Below are 21,990 nucleotides of genomic sequence, written 5' to 3'. Positions count from 1 at the left end.
CATGCCCCCTAAGAAATCACATTCTAGCCTTCTTCATAATAATATAGTTAATTTATTTAGTTCTTTTTTTTCTAATGTGGGTCCCCTTGCTGTATTTGTAGACCTGATCTCAGTAGCTCTCTGTGCTTTAGATTGCTGATGGGTGGTAGAAACAGCAATTTCACAGTTTGAAGCAAATATAGTAGTATATAGGCGCTGACACCATTAGAAGAGGGAGAGTCCCAAGAACAGACTCCAGCTTATCTTTTCTCTTTGGGCCTCCAAGGGAGAACAGCGTAGTTCTGCTTCCTTTGGAAAGGGCAAGTTGTGGACCCTTCCTTGGTCCTGGCTACAGCCACACCTGAATGCAATTGTAACATTGTTTTGGGGAAGACCACTTAACAAGGGTATTTTACTCTCTGTTTTCTTCTTTTGTTTTGTTCTACTCCCTAGCCAACATAGTAGCTTGCATCAGTTCCATTTATACTTCATTTTTGCAGAATATGAGTGACAAGAAATGTACACACTTATTCTAGATGAGCTGTTGCCACTTTATGTGACTATTGTTATTTCCTTATAGGACTTTTGGAGTGGGTTTGCATTCACTTTTTAATTCACTTTTTTTGTCAACTTTGGGATAGTTTTCTTGTTCAAAACAAAATCAACAAAGGACTCCCTCTATATGTTGATGACAGCAGCAAGCTTAAGTTGTTCTATTATTGTGAGATGTTTCAGAGTTGAGCAAAAGTAATAATGGTGGGGGCTGGAATCAACAGTTTCTCCAACATCTTCCATACTGCATTTAGTCTTGTCAGTTGTTTGAGTGGACAGCTTTAAGGAGAAGGTTTTGAACTTTTATTATGTAACATACCACATGGTTTCTTTGTGATGTCCTGCCTCTTCTGGAAATAGGGTTTGCTAGCAACACCAGTTAAAGAGTTTCTGTTCTTTTTGAAATTTTGTATCCACTTTTTTTTGTGTTTGGTTGTTATTAGAGATGTACATTGCAATGTAGTTGTTAGAAAGACTTGGTCTGTACTTTGCTACCCAAGATCTATTTTGTTTTGTGGCTGCAAAGAAGTAAATAGATAATATTTTCTTTTTACAACAAGAAATTCTCACGCTATTTGTCACAACTTTATCTCAGTTCCAGGTTTAAATGAGATTTATGTTCCATTTAAAAAATATTTAGAGTGATTATAGCCTATTAGAAGGATAGTGTGGGATATCCTAATTATAGTTTTACTAATTACGTTAATTTTCCCTTTGAATTCAAAAAATCTGACTATCATATCCTATTTCAGTCCATTTTACTTCAATTTTAAATTCCTAATAATATATTGCATGGATTAGACAATTGCATAGGAATTTCTTGCTAATTTCTGACAGATGACATCAATAGCTATGCCTTGAATTTAAGTCTTTAACCTTGTGAACAAGTTACAACACACTTGGTTTCTAAAGGTAAAATTTTCAGTTCATGAGCAGAATGCTGTATTTTCATTTCACTGTAACTAGTTAAGAATCTAAGAGGAAAGGAGGATGAAATACCTTCATGTTCAATGGTTATGAAGGTTTAAGGGGAAAAAAAAAGTTAATAAAATGATTGGCCAGCTGACCACATCCTCAGAAAAGCTATACTGCAAGCACCATGAGTTTCTCAAGTTTCCTTTCCTAAGCAGTCTCAGTGGCAGAGTTCTGGGTCAGGCTTTTACTTCTCTTCAACTGCTGCTCAAACATTAACATACAAACCTGTGTCTGAAAACTTAAACGAATCAAAGCTAGCCACAGGACAAACATCTTGTGGGTACTTTTATGGCTTTTTAAGATGTGAATTGGATCATGACATTCTTTACTCTGGCTAAATTAATTCTTTTTCTAATCTCATCTCTACTAATTAATTTCTAGATAATTTTGCCAGTGGGACTGATATCGGTGTTAAGATGGGAATAGTGTAACTTGAAAAAATATGTGTATGTTTCCTGACTGCAATGTAAAAAGAACTTGAACTTACATTCTAATTATCTTGATTTTTTTCTTTCCTCCAAGTGATTCACAAAGGTTTTCTTCAGTGTGTTTAGTACAGTGTAAAACTCAGCAACCTGAGTAGATTAAATATCAACCCCTTCCATGTATGCAAAGGTTGTAACCCTGCATTTGAAAAGTACTTCATCTAGAATCATGTTGTTTTTACAGATAAGGGCCCTTTCCTGGCATTACTTGCTTGTCATACCAATGATATAAAATTTACAGTAAGCTGAATTCAAGCAGCTTAGAGCCCTGTGGAAGACAGTCTGTGAATTACTTGTTGCTTTTATGTTTGCAAAGCAAATATGTATGAAAGTGTATTTTAGTGGCTAATTTTAACCCCCTAAAGCAAGACATTTTGATGGCTTGATTTTTTTTTCTTTGTTTACTTAAAAAACAAAAAAGCTTTGAGACCTTTTATATTCCCTAAACGTGATCAAAGAAAATCCCAATATGTACATGGTTATTTTGCTTTTTAAATAAAATTCATATTGGCGCCTACTACGTCAAACATTCAAATAAAATACAAATTCTCACAGTTTTAACTTACATCAAAGATGGAAATCATTGTGTGGTTTTGGAAACCAAAGCAATTCCAAGATAGACACAGTTGGAATTTTTTTTTTTATATGACAGCCTGTTTCATACACTTAGTAACATCAGCGTGAAGTTGTAAGTGTGCATCCTAATGAAGGAGGAGGTCTAGGAGAACTTTTATAGTGACTTTTAGGATTAAGATTCAACTAGGTGACACAGTTACTTACACTTGTGATGGATATGCAGCAGACAAACTTAAAAAATAATCAAATTACTCATTTTTAGATGTGCATATAGACTACAAGGTACTATTTCTTGAATTTGTTGTTAGTAATGTGAAATATCTTGTACATTTTCCTGCAGATTAATACTAATAGTTGGGTTTCTTTTGGCAGGTTGTCAAGTTGTTAAGTAACAAAAGATCTCAAGCTGTCGGAATATTAATGTCTAGCCTTCATTTAGACATGAGGGACATTCAGCATGGTAAGTGAAAAAAGTATAGTTGATTCTAGCTCAGATCACTTCATTAAAAACAACTAGTATTTCTGTATTATTTACTTTTGATATGTAAAATAATAAGAGGCTTTTTTACACTATTTTTCTGAAAGTAGTTATTTCTGACATTTATTTTCCCCTTTCTGGTAACATATTCCCTTGTCCCATAAAGAAAATAAAACTGTTTATTTGCAGAATTGCCATCTATATTTTTTGGCATCAGTTATCTAAGTGATATAAAAGAGAGGCACTTTGATTTTGGTGTTTCTGAGGAAGAAAGTGTAATGTGTTGTTTGTTTTAATTCAGATAGCCTCAGGACATATCCAGAAAAGTGAATTATAGCATTTAATTGATTTGCTATATAAAATAGTTCCTGTATTTGGATTAGCACAAACTGTGGAGTTCTTTCAACTTCAACAGCATTTTTTATGAAGGGAGATCTTTTGGGGGAGTGTAATAGTTTTCACATTTATGCTAAGAGACAGTAGTGCACAAAGGTGAAAAGTGGAACTGCATTTATATTCAGAGCATCCCTTATGTTTCCCAAAGGCTTTGGATAGATTTGAAGCAGATTGAATTATCCTGTGAAGTGCCAGCCTATCTATTAAATTAATGTGGTTTCAAGTATAACACAGACTTCACAAATCATAAAAACATCTTGTGAACTTTCTAGGCTACATATTTACAGCCATGCATTCAGTTTACTATGGTTTGCTTATTTTGTGAAATTATTCATAAATAGAACAAATTTCAGAGCATTCTGTCAGCTAGTGAGTAACTCTTAATCACAGTTTTAAGCTTCTATTAAACTGTTTTGATGGTTACTAGACTTCCTCAAGCTGAAGCACTTAAGATGGTAGTCATAGAGCAAGGCGCCAGTACTGGCGCCAAGAAGTACTTGGTATTTCCAAAGCTGGCAGATGTAGTTCGGTTAAGTCATAGAGCAAAATCTGAAAACAATGATATGGTCCTTTCCTTCAGTCAAATATTCAACTTGGTTTCAGTTAATAATGAGAACCTTATGAACAAAGGAGTCCGCCTAACATCTGTGTCTGTGGTAAAGCCAACACAAGTTCATTGAAAATTTGCTTGCTTAACATGCAACGCTAACAATAACATGGCATGAATGTCAGTAGTTGAAGGGGTCAAACAATATTATGCTTAACCTTTATCCTATTACAATATTAAGCACACATGATCATCTAAGAGCTGTGTGCAGACTTTGTATATTCCTCTTTCAGTGACTGTTTTCTAAAACCAGAAGACTTTGCAAAGGGGAACTTAGTGCTCTTATTCCCTTGCTGTGCAGACATGATTGAACAAACATGAGAGAACTTTTGTCTGATGGGTGAATTTGTGGAAATGGTTGGAAGATCCTGGTGTTAAAAATGGGGGGGGGGGGGGTTAAGAACATAAAATGGATGTGGAGAAAAAGTGGTGAAGAGCAAGAGAGAAATTTGCATGGTGGGGGCAAGGAAAATAGAGATCTCGCCAAGAAGTATTTCTGGCATCAGTCACCGAGTGAGTCTCTGAGTGATCTAAGCATAGAGCCCACGAAGAAATTATAAAATCACAAGCCCAAGTATTTAGCTTCACCTTTATATATGCACTATTTTTACTTGCTTGTTAAAAAGTAAATGTTTTACATATTTTTGAGTTTTAGGGCTTACTGGTTTATCTGCTGCAATTTGAATATGCTAATGAGACCGTACTATCAAAAATTAAAATAATGTTGATGAGTGCATGCATTAGCAAACTAGGCTAGTTGATATATTTGCATCTTTATACATTAAGATTTAAGAGGTGAGACAATAACTACGGCAAAAAATGTGATCAGTAGTCTTTGTCCCATGGTTCAGGGTTTAAGAGTGGTTTTGCGTTTTTGCCATGTTTAATGTACTGTGATGTGTACATTTACCCAAATCTCACTGAGTACAACACAAGCAATATGCTTTCATAAATTTGTAAGCTAGTCAAATGAAACTCCACACCTGCCCCGCCCCCATCCCCAATTTGTGGTAGTAGGCAACTTTCTTTATAGACTTTTCTTGTAAATATACCCTATATTACATCCCACAGATATGCTTTATATGTAGTGTTTATGCAAATTGCAGAAGAATTGTAATTTTTTTTAGTTCTTTTTTTTTTTTAATTGGCCATAGAAAAACACCCAGAAAGAGAGAGAAACTTTCAATGCAATGTGGTATTCAGTCCATTTCTTGGTTTGCATGCTATTGTGTTTTATTTTTCTAATGGTTTAGACAAATTTCAAAGCATTACAGGAACAGAAGGGAAAACAATTGTGCTGGGTATTAATTCACCTAATAAATTTAGGATTTGAAGTTTTAATTCAACTTGTGTTTAACTGAAGAGCTTAAAATAACTTGAACCTGGGCAAATGTTGTATTTAATGTCTTGTAAAATTCTTTTTGTTTGGTTGGGTTTTTTTGGTGTGTTTTTGCTTGCTTTTTAAGATATAAACCAATGGTGAAATATTATCTGCAAGAAACAATCCCTGATGAAAGATTGTTTTGGGAACTTGAAAATTCAAATCACTTATGATATTTTGTTAACTAATCTTTAACACTTTGCTACTTCTTCATGCGTGTGTGATCAGATGGCATTTAAAGGAAGATCTCAGAATATTGTAATATATGCTAAATAGCTTTGATGATGATATCCTTGTTAAGTGTCTGCTTGTAGTATCCTTGTATTTGTCTGCTCCTGACTTTGAAATAAGTTTAGTAAGACAAACTCGCAAACCCTGGCTGCTTTTAAAATATTTTTACAGTGTGGAAGGAGTAGTTGTAATAATCAGAGCACATTTGTACTGAACTCTAGTATGTCTTTCTAGTAGTGCTTTAAAGTAGGGTAGGTTGATTTTTGTTGTTATTATGGGGGGTTTTTTAGTAGATTATAATTGCTAACAGAACTCCCAGTTATTTTACACAGTCTAGGCTAGAACTGTAAGAAATGTTGGTCTCTTTAGTCACAGTGCCATTTCTCTATGTTATTAGTATAAAAATGAGTCCTCTTCTCATGGTTTCTCTGGTTTCACACAAGGTTTTACTGACGCCTATTTTTTACAATCATCTATCAACTATGCAAAACACTTTATTCAGGCATTTTGCTTGCTTTTTTATTTTCGCTACACCGCAAATATCCTTTATCCAGTATTATGTTCCCACTGGAAATATAGCTGTATTTGGCTTCATGATACAGCCAAAGCTTAAGAAATGCCAAACAAGCACTTCTTACATATTTTTCCTTTTTTCTTCCTAGAGAAAAGACTTTGGTTTTAACATTAGTATTTTGTGTTTTTTTCTTAACATTGCAGAGATGTAATGTGTGTTTAAATTACAGATCCAACAAGACTCCAGTTAACTGCATATAATAATCTATGATGAACACCCTATACATTAATATATAATTGCATGTTAAGCCTTTGTCTGCATTTAGGGACCATATCTCTTAAATAAGATATCTCTTATTTATCTCAATAGAGTTGTCTGTCATCACATGAAATGTAACAACTGTTTGAAATTGTAACTATGTTCCAGAGAATAGGGTTGTCAGTGCCCTTCCCCAATCCCCTTGCTTATAAAGATACAATGTACTCTTCATTGTATAAACTTTAATGCCTGTTAACAAGTACAGTAAGAAAAGCAAAAAATTCCTCTGTGTGTGTGGAAAATATAGAAGGAAAAAATTAAACTGAAGATGTCAGCTGGAAGAAAAGCAAATTTTATATTTCATGCAGATAAATATTACATTTACTACACAGTCAGATTTATATCTACTATTTATTTCCAAAATGGAAATAAATGTTTTGTTCACTAAAATCATCTTGGTCTGAGCGTGCCTTGTAAATATTCAAAGTAGAAGTCTGGCAAAAACAGTGTATGTAATTTGATGTCTTTTGAAGTTGTCTGTAATCTTTTTCAATTCAGTAACTTTGTCTTAACAGGGTTTATGATTTCGGGCACTGTGTTACCTCTGGCATGGCTGCAATACTCTAACTATATTTCTGTAAGGTTTTGCATAGCACCTTGTGGTTGCCCTGGCTCTGTTGGAAGTAGTTTGGAGACTTCTGCCTCTGAATTTTGGACCACCTTTCTCATATCCTCATTTAATAAGTCATTTTCTCGCCCTCTGAGATACTGGTAATCTACAGAACTTGATGGAGCTACCTATCCCACTCTGATAATTAAAAAAAAAAAAAACAAAAAAACAAAAAAACAAACAAACAAAAAAAACAACCACCACCAACAACAAAAAAAACCAACCCACAAATATATGGAAGACCAAGGCTCTCTCCTTCTCATTGTTTGTCAGTGATACTAGGAAAGGAGGTTGTATAGAAGAATGTAATAAGAAAAATAGTTATGGAAATGGCAGGCAGATTCACCTAACAGCTGGTAAAACCCAACCTTTTAATCTGGATTTGAGATTATTTTACTGGAAGTTGTATTTGCAGCAGAAATTGCTCTGCTAACAGAAGTACAACTTTGAACAACACACGTATCTTCTGCCCTGAATTCCAGACCGATGTGCAGGAAGTGAATGCACTTAAAATGTTAGTGGGCAAAATAAATGTTTATTCTTTAGTATTTGGCTAATAGTGACAAAGGAACATGAGAAAATCATGGTTTTGTTTTCTTACTTGACTGCTCACACAGACACTTAGAAATTATGAGCTAGGAGAGACTTTGTCAAAGGTTAACTGAATTATTTCACTGGAGGAGGAGGATGAAATGTCTGTTATGTTGCAGTATTTAAATGTTCTGTGCAGCAGTTCTTCACACATTGAAGTATCATGTAGTCTAGGTCATAGGTCCAAGAGGTGTCCTAAATGGAAAGCAATCACGAAAGAATGATTCAACATCTGGAAAATAACACACAATTAGTTTATGTTATGGAAGGTCTAGAAGTGATCTGAGCATTATTTATCCTAATAACAATGTATGTGTATAAGCATAATTTGAAACTCATAATACTGAAATATTTGTCAAGAATGGGTATTTTCCTGAAAGACATTTTACTGTTTAAACAAGTTATAAGGACAAAATAATATATGATTGGATCAAGTTCTTTGGACATTGTTATACTGGAAGGTAAACCAGCTGCCCAAAATTGTTCTTTTGACCACTGAAATTATGAAAAAATCATGGACATAAGAAGATATATAGAACACTTTATCTGTCAGGTGGCAAGTGTGTATTTCTTTAATAAAGGCATGATCCATAAAGTGATTATAGTCAGTGCAGGTTAATCATAAAGTCTGAATTTTTTCCTATTAGTTCTGGTTTATTAATTGAGAATTGAAATTCTTTAAACATTATTTTCTTAATCAAATATTGTGCATTCAGACACCTAAACACTTAAAAGATTATGGCTTAATCTTCCCCTCTGATAGCTTTTTTTTAACATATATTTAGATTCTTCTGAGACACCACCAAGGAAAGATTGGTTGGTTCAGCGTTTTTCTATCCTATAAACTAACACTTCCTTGAAACTTCACACCATAATCCTGTCTTATTTCTCTGTTTCTTCTTAGCCTTATGCTACCATACTCATTACACTATGCCTGCTGCTAGATTGCAAGCTTACACATTTTATTTGCTTATAATTACTTTACAAGCTCCTATTGTGAAATTATTGGTAAGGAAAACAATGGAATACACAAAATTACTTTTATAAAAGACAGACTAGAGTTAAATTAGAGTGCCACACATATGTATTGCTGCAAATGTTTCTATTGCTTTGATGCTGTTAGTATGCCCACAGTGTTCTGTGCTGAGCAGCTGAAAGTGATTCTGGAGCCCTTGTCTGGCCATTCCTGCCAGAGGCAGCTAGTGAGGAAGGACAGCGAAGGTCCTTGGAGACAGGTGGGGTTTCTAATGGATGTGGCATAAACCCCTGAGCTGTGGGTGAACGCCCTGAAAGCCAGTCCTGAGTATTGAAAGCATGCCTCAAGTCCTCTTTCTATCCTTTGAGATTTTCTCAAGATTAGTTCACAGTGACCAGAGGCCAATAAAGCAATAGCAGCAGTTGTTAAGGAAAAAATACAACCTCAGTTATCATTTTCTTTAAGTATGTATGCAACACGTTGTCCTGGTTTCAGACAGAAATATTCATACCGCCAAGAAGGGAACCAAATGTTTTATGCAATACTTCCTTTTGGAATTTACAATTAAAAATCAATTTATAGAATTAAACCAGTTTTCTATAATGCAAAATACATTTTAAAGAAGTTAGGTTTTTTTTAAATGAGGAAAATCATATTGAGTTTTTCCACAATATTTGAATCAGCAGAGACTAATTACTGCCACATTGGATAGTTTGGATAATTAAAGATTTTTGTTGTTGTTAAGAACATATGAATGTAATTTAATAGAGAAGTTTTGTAAGAAACTGTAACTGCATTGTTTGTCTGTTGTTTCAGTTGAAACAGTTTATTTTTTTTCTTGGAAGTCTGATTAACTTTGAAACTTTGAGAGAAAAGTTTTAGGAAAGTTCTGTTCTCCCAAAAGAAAAAATCAGTACTATTATTTCTCATTTGTTTACCATGTAGTCACTCATAAGAGGGATGATTACAAAATTCTAAGCATAAAAGCAACAAAATGTATGCTACTAGAATTAGTACCATGCAAAAATTGGGGAAAGAGAGGGAGAAAAAGAGCACCTGGTCTTTTTTCCATAGCAGAAATATCTTCCAGTGGTCATACTTTTACACATTGCTGAACTACAGAGAGATTTTAGCATTATGAAAATAAGGAAAGGCTTATTAATTGACTAAGACCTTTCAATAAGTCACACATTTTTTCATTAAGTCAAAAGGTTTAGGAGAAAACTCAGTTGTAATTTGTTCATGTGTGTGTTTGATTTGAATACACTTCTACACACAAAAAAAATGTATTAAAAAGATAACACCACTTACATATAAATAGCTGTTAAAATCTAATTTAAATGCAAGGTAGTTAAAATGCAGACTTAGTAAAATTTGTAAGGTGATTTTTTTTTTTACATTCAGTGTACCTATTTTTACTGTTTTTCTTATCACTCCTCTTTTAAGGGACCAATTAAAACTATATGCTATATTTGATCAAATGGAGATCTATCTAGCTTAGTAACTGATATGTGTGGATAACCAGGGGGGAGATGAGTGGCACTGACTGATCATTATGTAATTTTTATAGATCTCTATGTTACCTTTTGCAGTCGTTGTCTTTCTCCGAATTGAAAAGTTTGTTGGGAATGAATTTCATACACGTTGTCTATTTTGACTTTTCCTTGTCACCAGTCTATGATCCACAGCTCTCTTTGCAAACGAGGTGACTAACTCTGTATGCTATTTTCAAGATTTGTGTGTCATACGCCTATGCCATGTTATCGCAACATCTTCTATTTCAGGCTCCATTTTTTCTCTATTGTTACTGACATTCTGTTTGCCCTTTAATTGTTGCTAAATAATGAGCTTATGTTTTTCAGAGAACTACAATGACAAAAAATCTGAGTATCTTTTTTGGGGCTGTAGTTACTAATTTTGTATCCATCACAGTGTTTTTCCAGTTTGGGTTCTTTTTTTTCCATCTACTTTGTATGTATGGACACTGAATATTTGAGAGATTCTTTTGCACATGTTTGTGGTCAGCTTTTATTATCTACCAACATTACCACCTCACATACATTAAACAGCACAGGACCCTACAAAGATCCTAGTAAGGCTCCACTGCTACAACTCCATACTGATCATTCATTTTTGTAATTGATTTCCTATTTTTTTGAGCAGTTCTTATTTTTAATCAGAGTAGACCTTTCCTATTATCCCACAACAGCATTTTTTTTTTTTCTGAAGCCTTAGGCAAGGACTGTGAGGAGCTTTTTGCAAACCCAGTATCAGTGTGATCACTCCTACCTGTGCCTTTGACTCTATTAAAGCAGTACTATTTAATTTGTTGCTCATGAGGTAGCATGTCATTTTGTAGTAGACACTCTCTCATTACATTCATTTATTTGTATGTTCTTTTAAAAAGTTGATCTTCCTTATAATACACAGACATTTTCCAGGCACAGAGGTTAGACCAACTGGTTTGTAGTTTCCAGCATCATCTTGGGAATCCTCTTAAAATTTGTATTTGTATGTTCTGAAACTGGTTGAATTTGAGACGGTGCCCAAACATGCTGCTTGAGAAGTACAGAACTTGTCCAAGAACCTGTTTGACCTTTTCTGTGGTTGTGAATCCTAACACAAATACTTTTTAACCTTTTCTGATTCTCATTCTTTTGTGCTCTTTTTACAGCCAGATTATCTGCTTGCCCAACTGTTCCCTGTCAGGCTTCATACATCTGATGTGTTAGAAAGCAGTTTTATTACTAGCTTTATGCATTTGGCAAGTTGGATTTAGACCTTTTTGTTCTTGTCCAATTTACATTTAACTTACAAGATTTCTTGCTTTTCTGTTTTCTTTGGCTGTTTTTCACTTTTTGAAGAGTATCTTTTATTTATGGGTGTCCCCCGTGCTCTTATGTTTAATCATGTATGTGGTTTTGAGGAGTAGGAATACTGGGGATGTGAAAAGACTAGGGGAAGAAAGGGTGCTTTTGAATTTTTCAGTTGATTCATTTTTTTGTCTGAACCTCTAATGTAGTGTCTGTAAGCTTCCTTCTGATCTCCAAGCTTTTTTACCCTTTAAACTGGTTTCTCATTTTAATGTAATTCATCCTTGTAAAGTCTAATTTTATGGTGTTATTTTTAAAAAAAATCTCTTTCCCCTGTCCTATAAGAAATTTCATTTAAGACTGTTACAGTGTCTCCAACTGTTTTGTACGCTATTCAGAAATAAATCAAATACTGCTTCTCTCCTTTCTGCCTTTGCTTTGAGTAATAATTGTAATATCCTTAAATTTAGACTCTGCACGATGTCTCAAAAATATACTTAACAGAATAAACCTTCTTGCTATTACGGTTTCTATGTTGCATATTATCTTACAGCGTTTACCATTTAGAAATCGTTATTAACATGCTTGTTGAGTGATCTGTAATAGGGTACTGTTTTTTTTCTATTTAGGCATGAACTCCCAGATTAGGGAATGTGGTGAATCTGTTACAACCGATTGCTTTATCTTAACTGATTCATGCAACGAATTCAGTATTCGTTGCCACTCTTCTGCAGTAACCAATTATAGCACCTTATAGAGCCTTCTGTTATGAGTGTCACACTGATTATCTTCCTTCTGTTAGTTTGCAACAGCCATTAAATCCATCAGTAAATAGAAACTTGCCCGTTGCAAATGTTAGGTGCCTGGAAACTTTATGGAAACGCATCAGTTAGGCAGCCTGGACTTCATCTGCTGAGTTCTGCTTCTCGGGGTCATTTTCCTCGCTCATCTCCCTCGGTGTATACCCGGACTTACTTCCTTCCCTCCCTCCCTCCCTCCCTCCCGCCAGGTGCGGGCCGCGCCAGCCCCCGCCTCACCCGCCAGACGCGCCGCTGCGGCCGCCGGCGCCGGGCGCCTCTCCCCATGCGGCCGGCGGCCGCCTCCCCGCGGCGGGCCCGGCCCCCGCCCTGGCCCCGGCCGGCCCCTGGTCCCCGCTTCCAGCAGCAGGTGGCAACAGCGGCCCGCGTTGCTGGCGGCGGCGGGAGCTCCGCGGCCCATTCCCGGGCGCCGCCGGCCCGGCTGGGTGCGGAGCGGAGCCCGCACCAACCCTGCCCCGGCCGGGCTGAGCCGGGCGCGGGGCTCGCCCTTGTGGCTTCGCCCCGCTTTCCGGCTTTGGCGAGGCGCAGTTTCTCGGCAGACTTCTCACCCCGGGGATCCGCTGTTAAAAAGTAGTTCTGAGTGTAAGGAAGGGAAAGAAAGGGTGGTGCGGAGGTGGGGAGAGATTTGTTTGCTGTACCCATCCATCACCGTGGTAGGTAGGGTAAGAAACAGTGCAGGGGAAGGTAACGGGTGTCTACCGCAAATGTTGTGGAATATTTAGTCAGAGAGCCAGCTCTTCCTCATGCTGGAGCTGTTGTGTTGGTGTTCTCTGAGGTACCTGGGTTTCTCCCACGTTTTCCTCTTCTTTCTCTTGTTTTGTCATGATCCCTAGGCAATGAAAGATTGCTGTTCCACGGGAAACCTCCCCAAGCGGTATGTGTTAGATACTATTTCAGTGTAATATGTCTTCTGTCTCTAGTGATGCTGCGATTGCTTTAGCTACCTGGTCACAAAATACAGCTCAATGGCATTGAACCGAACCAATACAGAGTGCTTCTTGTAATTTTGAAGTCCTCAGTAGACCAAATGCAGTCATGATACTGAAATAAATACACATGGGGGTTCCAAATAATGTTGTGGTTTTTGTTTTTTTTTTTTCTTAGAATGTCTATATTTTGGTTTTCCACATATCCAGGCATTTGGTTTTGTTGCAATCCCAGCCCTTATTTCCTTGAGTTATTAATACCAGCTTTTGAGAAACACTTTGGAGCGTGAAAAGAGATGAAACTTAAACCATAAACATGCATCCTTCTGCCCTCAGTTATCACAGTATTGTGATTTAAATTAGCAAAGCTGTGTCATCTGTCATCTACCTAGCCAAAAATCTTTTTGCATTATTTTCATAATCCCATCACACTTAGAATATGGACTAAATATCACAAGATCATTACATCATTTTCTTAGCATCTGTAGCTCTTTAATACTGTAACTTCAGAATATTTGGTGAAAGGCTTAACGTGCGTTAGTATGATGAAAACCCTGGTGTTTGTCCAGGCATCAGACTGGGCAGACATGTAGAATACCAGGCTACATCTAAACTGCGCTCTGCTGTGCCAAAACCAAAATTTTAATTTGATTTGGAGAATAAATTGGAGTATGCAATTCTATTTCAGTGAGATACTACCATCTGATAGACGGAGAGGGAAATTTGCTTTTGAAAGGAAACCTCTAAAATGTTTTGCATTTGTAATTCTTGAGGAAGACAATTTGTGTTTTGACTTGTGACTGCAACAGTTGACTGTACAGCAATTATGGGATTTGATTTGCCTGATTTCTGAATCCCAGGAAGTTTCCATGTATTGTTTTCTAACTAGCTCTACTACTACAGGTACTGATATCATTGTGCATAACTGGCTAGCTTGAACCATAAGCAAGGAAAGCTTGTTTCTGAATGATTGTTCATGTGTTCATGACTAGAGGAACTTGCAGTACTTTCTGTTGTAAATAATCAAAAGGTAGCAACATTCTGTGTAGTCGATGTAAAATGGTTTAGGCTTGATGTTAGCGAAGACTGGTAGAGAACTTCAGAGGGGCCTAGCAAAGGGCAAACATGCAACTCAACTCTGGATTTTTAGAGCATTCTAAGGATTTAGTCTGGCTGCTAAATAAGGCAAGTCATGTAATATTGCCTGCTAATTTCTGTCTCAAGATATTAGTCTGTATAAATACAAACATTTTAGCAGTATAAACGATCTTGAATTCCAGCTGAAATTCTGACCCTTCAACCTTTTGCTTTCTTTGAAGTCACTGATAGTTTTGCTATTGACTTTGGTGAGTCTAGGATTTCATACAAATACTTTAAGTGATGGAGAAGTCAATGTATCCCATGAAACATTGTTCAAAAGGTTAATTTCCCTCGCTTTTAGCACTTAAAATAGTCTTTCCATATTTAATTTGTTAGATTAATTTACAGACATCCTTCATTCTTTCCTGCTTTTGGTCTGCAAAATTATGGAGCCATCTACTTTCAGATATGTTCTCAAGCAGGTGTGCATAAGAGCTGTAATCAGGTTGCTTCTTAGCTTTCTTCTGTAGGAGCTAAATAGATCAAGCAATTCAAGAGAAGGACAAGTTCTTGAGGTTATTCTGCTATTTCCTTTGTTCTCTTTGGTATTCCACCAGCTATAGCTCAAGTCCAAAAATTATTGTGACTTCTAATCACTCCTTGAGAGACAAGGAGTCTTACGTTAGTCATTGATCATGATTGCTAAGAGTGTAATCAGGACAGTTCTTTGGGTGAGTTTGAGGCTGCGCGGGAAAGAACAGCTCTTCCATTAGCATTACCACATGGACTTCACTGAGGGTTAATAACTATTTTTAGTATCTTTCTTTTTGGTGTTCATAAAGATATATTTAGTTGCAGTAAGCTGAGATCAGATTCCAATGGAAGCCTAAGATACTCTCCTTTCTGGTAGTGTTTCATGAGCCATTAAATTTTCAGATCTGTGAGTTAGGCTGTTGTTAACTCTTTTAGTGTTGACACTTAAGTAATTTAATGTAAGTATTCTAAATTGCCAACTGGATGCACTTGGAGCTCCATTAACTATATACTAATTGCGGGTAAATTGAGAGCACAAAAGATAAGATTCTAAGTTAGCTGATTAATGTAGAGAATATATTTTTTGAAAAAAATGTGCATTTGGTATCTGCCCTGCTAACTTTATCAAATAAATATGCAGAGTGCTATGTAAGTGTATAAAATCGGTATATCCTTGCCATTATTATGAGGGATGAACTGTGGTCACTTCATCTCAAACCAAATACAATAGCAAAAAAAAAATCAAGAGGTTCAGTAGTGGATTAGAAGAATAATTAGAGAGTGGAATGTGTATAAGGAACATGGAAAGATTTGGGACTGTTCAGAGCTGCTCAGGGTCAGAGAGTAAGGCAAATAGTTCAGAAATCCCATCCAAAAAGTTAGTGTCTTTCGAGTGATGTTAGAATAAGCAATGAATGATTCTTCCAATAGTTGGAATAATTTTAACCTAAATTTATTCTTTACTTTGCACTACTTTAAAGCTAGGCTTCACCTTTGGCAGTGAACTACTAGATGATTCCAAATAAATCTCTTCCTCCTCCTCCTGCATTTTGTTTATCATTTAGAATGAGGTCCCTAAAGTATGAAAGAAAGAGCTGTCTCTTTGCTTATGAACTTACCAGAGTTAGCCATGGCTTTGTTTACTTTGAGCTACTCTAATGAAAATAGATAAGGTGGAATTAAACCAAAAGCCAGCAAATTTGAATTCTAAAAAAATCCGCACATAATTAAAATTAGCTTGAAGCCGGAAGGTTTGTTTGTATCCCAAACAAGTCTTGCTAACTTCTTCCAGCTGCACTCAGTAAGAGATGCTACTTTGTTCTGCAGAGTTGGACTTGCATACATCCTTTGACTGTCATGGTTACACCATCACTGGTACCACAAGTAGCCAGTGGAACTCCCGGACGTAATGTCATTGAAACAGAGATTGAAAAGCATTAGATCCTGTGTAGATCAAAAAGAAAAGTCAAACACTAACACACAGGAAACCCAAATTTTTTTCACTTGACTCATGAATACAAAGCTATAAATCATATCTGTCTGCAGACAGGTTGATAAACAATGTCAGGTCTACTGTGTATGTGTCTTGCAGCTGATGTGTTTTTGCAGTTTGTTTTTGTAATGTGCACTATAAATACATACTGTCCTGTAAACATCCCAAAAATATATTCCTCAGATATCCTGTTCTAGTAGTCTCCCCACCAAAAGTGATATAGTTGATAGGTATGACAAGTTTGCTTTTGAGAACCTTTAAATGAAATGCCTGTGCCATGCTATACTACCTTAACCAGTAAGTAAAAAAGCTTAATATAAGCTGATATTGAAATAAAAGCCAATAGTATTGGGGGTTTTTTTATAGCAGTAATTTTCTTTTCTGTAAAACAGAATTTCTTACATGTAAAATATATCTATATGCAATGATTAATTTTATATCAAAATCTTGTTCTTGAAACACTTTTTAAAATACACAAGGGACAGCAAGTTTGCCTAGAGAACAACAAACACCCTACTATAAGCATGAATCATGTTACTAGTATTATTTTTAATTTATTTGAATATGCCTTACATCATTTGCATTTGTGTACTATGCTAAGCCTTAGGTAGTATTTTGGGAGTTATCATGGTAATCCTTTCCAGTTTGTTGAAAATCTTGAATCCTGCCAGTCAGTCTTGCGCTTCAAATTCACTCCCCAAAGACCAGCCCCTGACAGGTTCATTGAGACTGCTTGCACTCTACGCACTATAGTTTAAAATAAGCATAATCTGGTAAAATGCCAGTCTTTTCTCAACCTTCCTATATCCCACACCCATGTTTTTTTCACCTGCCAAATTCAAACAAATCTTATCTAAACAATTAAGATAAGCATTGAAGTGCTCTCTATAGTCAAATCAGCAAACCTCTCAAAACCAGAACTGAAATACAATATCTCTAAATTAAACAGTCTACAATGGCAATCATGTTTGTATTTAAACATTTTATTCTGAAAGGATTACAGCATGGGTCTCCATTTTTTTTCCTGCCTAGACAAGAAGGCGACATACAGAGTCAAACAAAATATATTTGTTCTCTAAGAACTGAACTTGCACACTTTTTATAAACAAACTGTATAGGTGTATGAAGTTAAACTTCACATAATCAGTAACTGCTGTCCTTAACATAGTAGGCAATTGTTTGAAATGTACGTAATGTAACTGTTTATATTAACTATGTATAGCTTATATATAAATCTAGTTATATATTTTGTTATATGTGTGTATATATATGTATGTAAAAAAGCTCTATCAATACAATTTTATTGCTGTGTATTAGGGATACAACATTAGGGAATAGGAATGATAAGGACAAATGTCTAAAAAACTGAATTGTGTTTAGAAGAGAAGAATCAGTACAAAAAGTGATACTAAAGATTCAGTCTTTTTGATGAAGTCTACTTCTGTTACTTCAAATTTTGAAAATACATATTATTCCTTAATTGATTCTTATTTTATTGCTTCCCAGAAATATGAGTGCATGTTCTTGAAGGTATTTAAAAATTTTAAGTCCTTTAAAAACAATCTGAAGCAACAGCTAAGTTTAACCCATGGCTTCTGCTTGGAAATTTTGTATACTGTTCTGGTTTCTTACACAAGCTTTAGGTCAAGGTGAATTACTGCCACAGTAAAACTGTGTGCAAGCAGTTCTAAGTGCTGTTTCTCACCTCTGATCTGTGCTGTATGTACTTGTGTTGAAGATGCAATCTCCATTGCACTTTGTGCACTTAAAATTCTCATCCTGAGAAGGACTATTTGCTAATCACAAATGCACTGAGGGCAAGCAGGTAGGTAATAATACAAAATTGTTTTCATTTATGCTAACTGTACCCAGTGCAGCGATCCCCTACCAACACATTATCCACAGGATTTTTTTCTGCTAGTTGTGCAAGTCCAGATATTCCTGTTTAAAAATTCTTTTATTTCACTTATTTTCTGAGAATCTATAAAAATTACAGTCATGATCCTTGTGTGTTTTGCTGCTGCTCCCATTAGCACAGGGCCATTTGGTTTTACCACTGTATTTTCCCTATTTATGTAAATAAAACATTTATTTCAGAGAGGCCCACTTGGGATTTAACTTTCTGCATTAGGAGATTCACGTTTCTGTTATTTGAGGTACCGAAGAAGCCCAAGAGACCCAAGAGAATAGCAGAAGTTAAGTTGCTGAAAGTATCACAGACAAAAACATGACCTTGTGCAATAGGCCTGTGTTAGATGAATGATGCCAATAATCTCACATGGGGAAGAAACCCAAAAAAACCAAAGGATAACAATTTTTGAAGTTATGAGTTTACTATGAAACCAATAAAAAACGGCAAATATTGCATTTTGGTTTATTTTTAAGTATAAATGTTAAGTTGGATTTAAATCTGGGTTTACTTTGTGAGTAGCTCGATACTGCATCATACCATAATCTTTATAGCAGCAAAGGAAGACACTGCACTTTGCTCTTCTAAGGCTCTCTTGTTGATGAGAATGTTGAGGCGCATGTTTTTTCTTCTACTTCTGAATTGAACAGTTCAGCTGTCAGTCATTTCAAGGAACCTGATGAAATTGTCTACATTGAGATGTTTTCTGGTTTGTTTGTATTTGCATGTGTGGTATTCTTGTATTTTCTTCCAAAGACATCTGTCAGTGAAGGTTTCCATTTTGTATTCCGTGAACAAATAAGTAAGTTTATGTGTTCTTTTTCACTACTTTGTTGTCAAAACTATTTCATAAGTTGATCAGGCTATATACTGTCTGATTGTGTTTCTTGTATCAGAATTTTCCATTGCTTAAGGTTTTGCCAGTATGTTAGATTTCTAATGATGTTGTGTTTTGACCATTTGAAGTTTATTATCCATATGTTATTCTTGGAGCAGCTATTTTTCTTTTTAACTAACTCAGAAATAATCATTCAAGGAAGATCATACAATGTGACATATTTGACCTACTCATCTGCCTTTTTCTTCTTCCAAATATCCTTTTTTGATATTTGAAAATTAATGTAAGTCCCATCAAATTTTCAAGTACAAATACTTGAAAACATTTTAGAAGGTTGAATGGCTTTTAATGACAAAGTTCTGCCTCAAAATTATATAATAATTATGTAATAATTTTGAGACTCTATGTCTCAAACCTGCTTATAATTTCTATGTAATATAGATACAGGTTCTTAATAACAACAAAGTGCATTTTTGTTGTAAGACTGGTTGATGCCATTTCTGTTTCTTTCACTCTTTGGAGTATGCATGGTTTAGTTGTTAAACATGGAGCAGAATTATGTGGGCATGGAAGTTAGAAAAAAGTGCCATGGAAGTTGTAACCTCTCAGTATCCTGTAATCTTGCATGTTAGAGTCACATGATGGGCAGAAGGGCTGTGAAACCCCCAAATCTGTGTCCCACACAGAACTACACAATAAGAGTACTGTGACTGTCTGCTGTAGAAGTAGGAGGTCCTTGATTCAGTGAGCAAGTCAGTCTGCCTTTGGAATTTACTGAAGTGACTGTCTGTTGCTGCTGTTTGACAGAGGACATGTGAAGTCTTGCAAAGACTCTTGGCGTTCTTCTGGAGAAAGAGAGCAGTTGTGAAAGCAAGAGGCAAAGATGTGTAGGAGGAAAAAGGGAGTAGCCTCTTAGAGTGATACTGCTTGATTTTGGAGTCATGCAGAAGTCAATTGTGGTGGAAATCAGCATGAAGAACTTGCGTGTGTGGTTTGCTTGTCTCCCTTCCTGAAGCATGGATCTGAGTATAGCAAGATTGGTTCAGAATTCCTTTTGCAAATTTGAGGTGGTTTTACTTCAGTTACTGCTTCTTTCTGAGGAGTTAAACTGTAATCTGTTATCAGTCAAGTAGGATTTGGAAATTGCTCAGTCAGTTTTTTTGGGAAACAGCAGTGCTTCTAGGTCTCAGGAATAGGACACTCACTTTTAGATGGAGTCCAGAGACAGAAAAGCTTAGGAAGTGTACTTGGAAAGTCCAGAGAAATTAAGTGTGATTTGATACCTGCCCTGAGGAAAAGGAGGACATAAAACCAAGATTTGAACTGAATACCAGTCTTCTGAAAGTCATCCATAAGTGAGATTGTGTTAATGAGAATTTTGTGACATAAAAGTTGGATCCAAAGGATTGGGTTGATAATTCTTTTTCTTCTTCCTGAAATTCTACTCGGTGGGAAGTTTAGAATTTTTGAATTCCTGAGTTTTGGACTTGCAAACAGAACAGGGTTTCCAAGCACTGGGTAGCTGTAGGAAGCTGCCTTTTCTCTAACACTTTATGTAAGTGGTACTATTTGTGGATTTAGATTGATAGCCTCAGGCAAGTGTAGGTCTGCTGTCTGTATTGCCTATCAGTTTTGTTTTAGTGGTAGCTGGTGGTTCACATCCTCCTAGATATAGAAATAATCAACAGTAATGATGTCTTACAGTAAAAAAAATTACAGCTGCTACTTTTATAGTCTTCCTGAGAATATACTGTGTGTTCTCCAATTTTCTGCTGGTGTTTTCTCATGCATTTCTTCTTCAGGATTATATCTGCTGACAAAATCTTTGATCTTGTTGGTGGCTTGGTTACATACTGTGTTCCCCTGAAGACATGTGGGTCGTGATTTTTCATTATGTCGGGTTTATTTTTTTTATTTTTTTTTTTAATTGTGCCTGTGTTCTAAATTGGCTTCTATGTATATGGGAGAAGGTCCATCTGTTCTCAGAGTTCAAGTATACCTCTGAATATAGTTGTGTGCTTTACACTTATCTCACTTTTAGCAGCAGTATTAACCTACTGTCAAGTGAAGTATCTTCTAAGGTGCCTAGCCAGACTTGCAAATTAATTTATATTACTAAGAATAGTAAGTCTTTGTCTCTCTGCATATATTTTATTGTCCTTCCAGTTTGAAACTAGTACCTAAGTTGGCTATGTTATCGTAAGTTTGTATAATTTATTTTTTGATTCAATTTATATTGTAGAAATACGGAATGGAGTGGGAACTCTTCCATTCTGCTAAAACTTCTACATTCTGCAGTTGCATAAGAAAGCTAAAATTTCTGTCCCAAAGATACCAGTTTAAATTTCTGTGTAGATTGTGACAAAACCAATGAGAATATCAGGAAAGTTTAAGACAGACAAGAGGTTCATGAAGCCTTAATTTTGGCTACAAATCCTTTGAAATCTCTTTCTCCTTCTCTGTGTCAAGTGTCAAGCGACCCTTAGCAATTGCTCTTCAACCCCTCTTTTTACTGGGTGGATTTTCTGTAATCATCTGTTGACCAGTGCTTGCTTATTTAAAAAAAAAAAAAAAAGTCGTTGGTTTGTAGTTCCTTTTATTTTTATCTGTGCATATTTGTATCTGTATCTGGACATACTTGGTTCAAATTTGGTTTGGTCCTATCTATATATGTGTGATACACACACAACTATATCTATGTACATCAAGTAATTTTACAGTATTAGGGCTTAAAACTTGCTTACTGGTTTTATTGGCAGCAGTGGCAATAGGAATGCAAAAAAATAGCAGAACTATGAAATCTTGAAGGTAAGAACTAAATGGCTGAGTCTGATGTGATTAAAAGAAAGATGTTTCTATTAGAGTAAAAGCCAATAGATGTTCTTCACTGCTGTCTTATGAATGTATCAGG

The 21,990-nt window shown here is 35.8% G+C and overlaps 1 protein-coding gene across 1 annotated transcript in view; it reads left to right on the top strand.

Annotated features, from left to right (window-relative positions):
• The window catches only part of FMN2 (formin 2), a 164,301-nt gene that overhangs the window by 70,149 nt on the left and 72,162 nt on the right, over positions 1–21,990 (top strand). Inside the window, exon 8 of the mRNA XM_074820532.1 lies at positions 2,940–3,027. Coding sequence (XP_074676633.1) covers positions 2,940–3,027 — 88 coding nt within the window. The remainder of the gene's footprint in view (positions 1–2,939; positions 3,028–21,990) is intronic.

The sequence above is a fragment of the Strix aluco genome, chromosome 3, assembly GCF_031877795.1.
Source record: "Strix aluco isolate bStrAlu1 chromosome 3, bStrAlu1.hap1, whole genome shotgun sequence".
NCBI lineage: Eukaryota > Metazoa > Chordata > Aves > Strigiformes > Strigidae > Strix > Strix aluco.
This window is presented reverse-complemented; position numbering and strand designations above follow the sequence as displayed.